General features: G+C 42.5%; 1 protein-coding gene across 3 annotated transcripts; it reads right to left on the reverse strand.

The window, feature by feature from the left end:
• Nucleotides 1–254: 254 nt before the first annotated feature.
• Nucleotides 255–5,483, reverse strand: LOC147964486 (serine/threonine-protein kinase BLUS1-like). 3 transcript variants are annotated; one of them, XM_087527070.1, is made up of 16 exons: nt 5,018–5,483; nt 4,687–4,944; nt 4,467–4,594; nt 4,318–4,359; nt 4,142–4,223; nt 3,995–4,063; nt 3,747–3,917; nt 3,589–3,654; nt 2,736–2,804; nt 2,528–2,653; nt 2,336–2,397; nt 1,600–1,697; nt 1,346–1,428; nt 848–906; nt 681–724; nt 255–562 (listed from the first exon to the last, which is right to left on the reverse strand). In XM_087527070.1, the coding sequence occupies exons 1-16, from the start codon at nt 5,231–5,233 to the stop codon at nt 507–509; spliced, it is 1,629 nt and encodes a 542-aa protein (XP_087383196.1). In that variant the 5' UTR covers nt 5,234–5,483; the 3' UTR covers nt 255–506. The 3 variants fall into 3 exon arrangements, with proteins under 3 accessions (XP_087383196.1, XP_087383197.1, XP_087383198.1); XM_087527071.1 differs by having other exon boundaries at nt 255–604; nt 5,018–5,482; XM_087527072.1 differs by lacking the exon at nt 3,747–3,917.
• Between the last annotated feature and the right edge of the window lie 1,815 nt (nt 5,484–7,298).

Consider the following 7,298-nt stretch of genomic DNA (forward strand, 5'->3'; position numbering starts at 1 on the left):
GTTGGACGACTAGTTTGAGTCTTCTTTCCTTTTATTGTGCATCCTATGTTCAGCTCATCGTTTTGATCTAGATAACTTGTAATTCCTAGCTAGGATGGCATCTTTGATATATTACATCGTTATAGTTCCTTTCTCACAGGTTTTGTGATGTCAGCAATGATGTGTGAGATGGTCCAGTTTTGTTTTAGTTTCTAAAAAAGGAAATCGGGATCCACCCTTTTCATTAAAAAAATCGAAGGGGAAGAATCTATTAGTGCTAAATTACTAGGAAAATCCTCATGCTTCAAGTTTGTAAGTGCAAATACATCACACCATTGATTTGTAAACTATCACGTTGGATCTCTTCTAGAAGCACAATCTATTTCCGAAATAAATGAAGCTAATGCACTACGAATCTACTGAGAACTACTTTAAGAAAGTGGCACCATATGCTAGATTCTTATGACAATAAGATCTACACAAATTTGCAACTCTTCCCTAGCTATGAAAAGAACCACCTTAAGTAACTACAACCCTTGTACTTTGCTATTTTGTTGGACGCATGGCACTGCTCCTTTTGCCTCTGCTAGAAAACATGGAGAGCAATGTAATTACCCTTTTGCATCTGTTAAACAATTATAAGTTAAATTTCAAATATTAGGACTATGAAAATTGATAATATGGAAGATCAATGTAATTACCCTTTTCTTTAAGCCTCACAACCTCATCTTGGGTAACCTGGAGCCTATATAAGGCAAATATATAACAAGATTAGGAAAGATCCTCAAAGAATAAGTGCTATTTCCTTATAAAACGAGAATAATATGTAAAAGTAATGAGCAAAGTTTTCTTCACGTGAAGAACTTACATCCTCTCTAAACATGCAATACGTTCGAGTAGTTCCTTCTCCCTGTGTGTAGATGCTTCCTATTACATCATAAAAATGTTTATGAGTAACTACATAAATTAACTATAAGTATTTCAGATGTGAATATGGCATATGTAGGACATGTAGATGACCATTGTGCAAGTCATGCCATAAACATGTACAAATATGTTTCGGTCCCAAAATATAGGCATCAAGATTATCTAGGCAGTGCACAGGATTGTGATTCTAAAAAATTAAAGGTCCTAGATTTGTTCTAAGTGAATTTATTTATTCTAATGATGATCAATAAAAACATCCAAATCTTCATATCATATTGTGAGGTAAAGGTAATTAAGTGATTGCATAGATTTTGTTTTATGAAAACACAGAATATTGTAAACTAACCAAATAAGAAATGATAGTGCTTTATACATTACGCAATTTATATAACTTAAAACCATCTAATTATGTACATGACATATATCATAAAAATCATACCGTTTCTTCCGTTGTTACTTTAAAGCGACCCTTTTGAATGGCTGTTTTTTCTACATATTCATCCATACACGTAACATTGGAAACTGCATAAAATAATCACTTGTCATTGTACATGCCAATTGGACAAAATTAAAAAAACATAAAGCAAGTATAATACAAGTAACAATGAATAATAATTATTAATTGAGTTGTTAACTTAAAAATGTTCTTTGTGTGTCCTAGTTATAGACATTTTACTTTGGAGAAGAACGTGCCTGCTCTTGAAAGTTGCTTGGTAGGTACTTTTGAATGTTGTTCAAATGACTCATGGCGTGCAAGGCCATTAGGGGGTCCATTCTCAAGTTGTTTCCCACTGGTAGAAAAACCTTGTGTCAGAAAACAAACATATGTGTGATATTAAGATTTAGTTGTGTTAACGATGAAGCAATGCATGCGCCCAAAAAGGTAGTATTCAGATGCTCGACTACATGCGTGAAACAGACCATATTAATGTTTAATTGTAAGGTAAATTTCCTTGAAGAGCCATTTGTAGATCAGATACAACATAGATAACAATAAAATATTAGACACAATCGTGTAGTAGTAAAATTAGATTAGTACATGAGTGTGAGAAGATGCTGAGCTCTCATGGTGCAAATCTATCTAAACCTACTATATATATGCAAAATACAATATACTTCCTTAATAGCATTGTCTAGGATTAAATACTAACATTTATGCCAAGTGAGAAGTAGAACAATGCAATTTTGATGTAAACTTAATAATCAAAGAAGAGACATGTTCAACTCCCGTAGAAAAATATTGCCACCATAGATAAATACAAGGCACGTTTTGCCAACAACTTATTAAATTATATGTGCATTATACAAGTGATAATGGTATAGTTTAACATTTCGTAATAAAAAATACTTGTTTATGGTTGTGAATTTGTCCTTGTTTCTCAACGAAGTGACTATCATTCTATCAAGACAATATATTAAACATCCCAACCTTTGAGGTATCAGTATTGGAGTTGTTGAGCTTGGCGTTTCTACTATTTCAGTACCTACAATCTGAAAGTACAACATGCCATGTTAGTTCAAATATATTTTATAACACAACCATTTACCTATATGCTAATTTGAACTAAGACCATAACACTTATTCTGGATTGGAGGGAGTCATATACAGCACCATCGTTACCTTCTTATCATCACTAGCATGATTTTGTGGACGCACATCTTGAAGTGGAACAATTTCATCCACGGTATCAAGTTCAAATAGGAAACGCAGGTACTCCTCTTCGTCACTATCATTCTCTTCCGAGTACTAGAAATGAAACAAACAATATTTTGTGAAATTATTTATGCAATTTTTTTGACAAAATGTTATTGCACAAGTAAAATCATACCAATTTAGCCTGTGCTTTCAAGTCCTCGATATCAAAGTGCCACTGACTAATACCTCTCCAATATTCGTCCTGTTGCATATTTGAGAATTGAAATAATTTAATTATTGGACGGTACGTTTAAAGGGCAGTATCATAGCTCGAAGATAGACCAAGAGATTAAGGAAATGTAACTAATTTAAACCAATGATTTGATTAAATACATCAATTCTTTTAGGTTCAAGTGTAAACTAAATTCCCAAAGTAAAATATATAATTTCATCGACTGCCTAGTGAAGAGCACTACAAAATGTGGTTATCTTACAAATCTTAGGGCATCTCCAACGACGAACCTCAAATCACCCACAAATATCCAAACCAGTGTTCGGACCATTTTTGTCATCCAACGTAGTGCCGCATAAGTCAGCGTACATGTCCGCATGGCCGAATTTCACTAAACTAGAAGAAACCTGGGGGAGGTTTGTACAACGTCCGCCTGGACAATCAAAAGCCATCATGTACCCCACGCCACTACCCCTCTCTCCTCTCCATCCGCGCAGGAAGGCGGAAGGCCGCTGCTATTTGGCAGAAGGAGACCAACTTTGACGGAAGGTCAAAGTTATTTGGCTGGAGGCCATTGCTAGTGGTTCTTATCTGACGGAAGGCCATTGTATAATCATGACTATTTGGCTGAAGGCCATTGTTATTTGGCGGAAGGCACTGCTAGTATTTTTTTTAAGTCAATAGAAGCGGATATTTGAGGTATGAATTTGGATGGCGAGCTCCCATATTAGGGTCCGCGGACATTTAGTGTGTCCGATTTGCGGCATGGTAAAGATGCTCTTAGCTAAGGAAAGAAGTCTATAGAGATACTAACATGTGATGTCTTCTCTTTGATTTTATCGTGTGGTTTCTTCTCTGCTTGCAACTTTGCTTCATTCTCCTGCTCAAAAATAATTGACACAAAATTACACTACATATATGTGCGCATATAAAAATGATCAATAGAGAAGGCAAATGAATGTCGTCTCATACATTTATAGTTTGCACCCTAGCAACCAAAGATGGCACTTTATTTAGCATGCATTTTACATGATTATCCTCGGACTTCACTTTTTTGAAGAACGGAAGTTGCAGTAACATTTGTGCAGTTGGCCTCTTGGATGGATCTTTTATCAAACATGCACCAATCATTCGCTTAAATGACTACATAAAAAGGTAGGAACGAGTAAGCATAGGCCAATGTGTGCATCTAAGATTATAAGAGATCATATCAAGATTACATTTGAAAACTTCTTGTCCTTTGTGTTATGAAGAGATGGAGGAGCATGTTGTAACGTCATAAGAAAGACCTACATGTCATTTCAGAAACCTCAGTAACTTGTCACAGACATTAAGTTGATGTAAAATATATCAAGGTAAACTAATACCTTTGCTGGAGGTTGGCTAGAGAAAGGGGCGTGGCCATTAGCTAGTTCTAGTGCAGTTATTCCGAAAGACCAAATGTCTGCCCTGCGAATAATTTTTTGTATGTCCGGTTAAGCAACCCGTATAAAAAACATAGTCAACTAACCTGTGGTAAAAAGGCAGACAAATAAAAATTTACTTAAAGTCGTATTCCTTTTGCTCCATCACTTCAGGTGCCATCCTTGAGAACAAACAGAACTCTGAGTCAGTAGAATGTCAGTACACTGTTCATGAGCTGCGGAATCATCAACCCATTGGCAAAATAAACAACAACTTTGAAGATACTACCAGCAGGGCGTGCCGACAAGCGTGTGCCTTTTGCCGTTCCTGTTGATCATCGAGTCATAAACGCTGGCGCTAATTCCGAAATCCGCAAGCTTCACTCCTTTGTGCTGATCAAGCAATATGTTTCCAGCCTGTGTTCACGCCCGAAACATGAAAACGATTCACAGATATACGAAGCGACGTAATCTTCAAATTCAGTACCGGGAGAGCTCTGCTCAATTACCTTGACGTCTCGGTGTATGTGGCCTTTGCCGTGCAGGTACTCGAGGCCCCTGAGCGTCTCACGGAGCACGAAGGCTATGAACCTCTCCTCCTCGAAGCCTTTGGGGAAGGAGGATTTCATGAGGTGGAAGCAGGAGCCCCCGGCCATGTAGGGCATGACGATCCACAGGTTCTCGTCCTGGGTGAAGGAGCAGTAGGCGCTGAGGAGGTTGGGGTGATCCGTCAGGATCATGGTCTTGACCTCTTCAGAGGCGTTATTCTGCATGGGAGACGCCGATTAGTGCGCAGGGGAATTGATTGATATATATTGAGTGGAGGAGGCAGGCACGTACGACGTCGGCTTCGGAGCGCAGGGAGAGGTTCATAATCTTGACGGCGACGACCTCGCCGCCGAGCGGGAGGCAGCGGGCGCGGCGCACGACGGCCGTGGCGCCGTCGCCGATTGGCTCCATCAGCTCGTAATCCTCGGCGCGGATGGGGAACTCCCCCTTCCTCGCCCTCGGCGACGCCCCTCCATCCCCGCGCTTCCCCTTCTCCTTGGACCCCATTGACCAATGTGGGGGACGCCGGGATTGATCAAGCGATGTGAACAGCAGCCTAGTCGACTAATTCGGCCTCTCGGTTGCGTGGATCCGACGGGCTCGGTCGACGGGCCATGGCGGTCGATGAACGAGATGTTATAAGGAGGCGCGCGCGGCCGGGTGGGATGCGCTTTCTCGTGAGGGGAAGAGGTGGGAGGGGCTATAGTTGGCTGGCGGGCCGGTGGGGGGGAAGAAGAACACGGGCGGAGGCGCCGGCGTCGCGAGGCGAGAGATATTTATAACGGATCCGGATCTCATGCACGGGCTTCCGGTCGATTCCGTTTCTGTTTTGCCTCCGCGAAAAAAGAGTCGGGGTCGTTTCGCCTGGTGGATCGGAGTCCAACCAAGAGCTGCTCCGTCGTTGTGATCGAGGACGCGTACGGGTGGAAGTTGTAATTGTTGAAGATATTCCCTGATGGCTGTTAGGCCGGCGCATATACGAGTAAGTCCTGATGGTCGTATTTATTTCTGGATTTATTTCAGAATTTTCGGTGATGTGAATTCAGTGGGAGGAGACGTTTCCGTTGATGACAAAGTGCCTACGATGACTTCATAAATTTCAAAGTGATATGCCGGCTCAGTCCTTCGGAGATGCTCATAGGGGTAGGGTGTGCGTGTGTGCGTTTATAGAGGTGAGTGTATGTGCGTGTATATGAGAGCTTGCGTCTGTACTATGTTAAAAAAGAGATAGCTTTGTATTCTCTTTAGAGCATGTCCAATAGACTGTCCATATGTAAAAATAACCAACTTTTAGAGTTTAGAGAGCAAAAAACGCTGCTCCAACACATGGTCCATATGTAAAAAAAATACATCACGCCTTTCGAAGATGTAAAATGCAACACTTCGTGATGCAAATTTGCAGCACGAGAGACAACTGATGTAAAACCGCGGCCGCCTCGAAACCGCCAACCGCCCGTTCATTTCATTTCCCCGCCCGCCCGTCATGGTCGAAACCAACGACCCCGCCAACTTCTCCGCCGCCGCCGTCGCGGCGAACTCGCCCTCCGTGATCGCGTCCATGCCGGCACCCCCCGCCTGCCGGCCCGGATTTGCGCCGCCCCCCGCCCGCCGGCCCGGATTTGCGCCGCCCCGGCCGGTCGCCACCACGCCGGCGGTTCCTACGAAGGCGACGAAGGCACGAGGCGGAGGCAAACGGTCGGCGAATCGCGGCCGCAACCTGGCTGAAAGTGCGTCTCAGTCGGCCAAAATCTCGAAGGTAGCCGCGGTGGCTCAGGCCGACGACTCGCAGCCACGGCCGGTGGCGTCCTCCAACAGCCAAGGAACCATTCCTCGACCTCCATCGCCGCCACCGCCGGCCGTGGAGAAAGATGTGGCCACGCCGACAACCACAACCTCCGACATGTTCGATGATATGTCGCAAAGGTAAAAAAATCTTTTGTACTCTCGTTTGTTGTTTCAAATTGAATGTGATCTTGAATGTCTGTACGTCCAATTGTAGTCTTGATGATGAAGCTTTCATGCACGTGACAAATGTGGCAAATGGTGATTATGTGTCGCATGAGTATGTGTCACAAGAAGAATATGAAACCCAATATGGTGATGCCAATCTTGACATGGACGATGAGGGCTTTGTTGCGAAGGCAAGAAGTGGAGATTATACCAATGCGGAGGATGTGTTGATGTGCACCGCATGGAAGAAAGTCTCTCAAGATGCATCCGTTGAAAGCGACCAAACGGTAAACACCTAGTGGTAACGCATCAAGGATTACTTCAATGAGCGCAACACAAGCAGTCACTTCCGTTCGAGCGACTCTCTTCGTCAACGTTGGTCCACCATCAATGCCGAATGCCAAAAGTAGCCCGGTTGCTTGTCAAATGTTGCTCGCATGAACCCAAGTGGTTGCGGTGATAGTGACTTGGTAAATATTTTCTCTTTGTGCGTGCTTTCTCAAATATTGGATTGTTCCACATTTTGATGATGATGTGTTGGTTGTTTTATTGTAGAAAATGATTTCACAAGGATTGTTTCGAGAGAGGAACACGAAAGGCGAGAAGAAGAAGAAAGGAAAAG

This window comes from Triticum urartu, chromosome 6A (genome assembly GCF_056163025.1).
Source record: "Triticum urartu cultivar PI428250 chromosome 6A, HENAU_Tu73, whole genome shotgun sequence".
Classification (NCBI taxonomy): domain Eukaryota; kingdom Viridiplantae; phylum Streptophyta; class Magnoliopsida; order Poales; family Poaceae; genus Triticum; species Triticum urartu.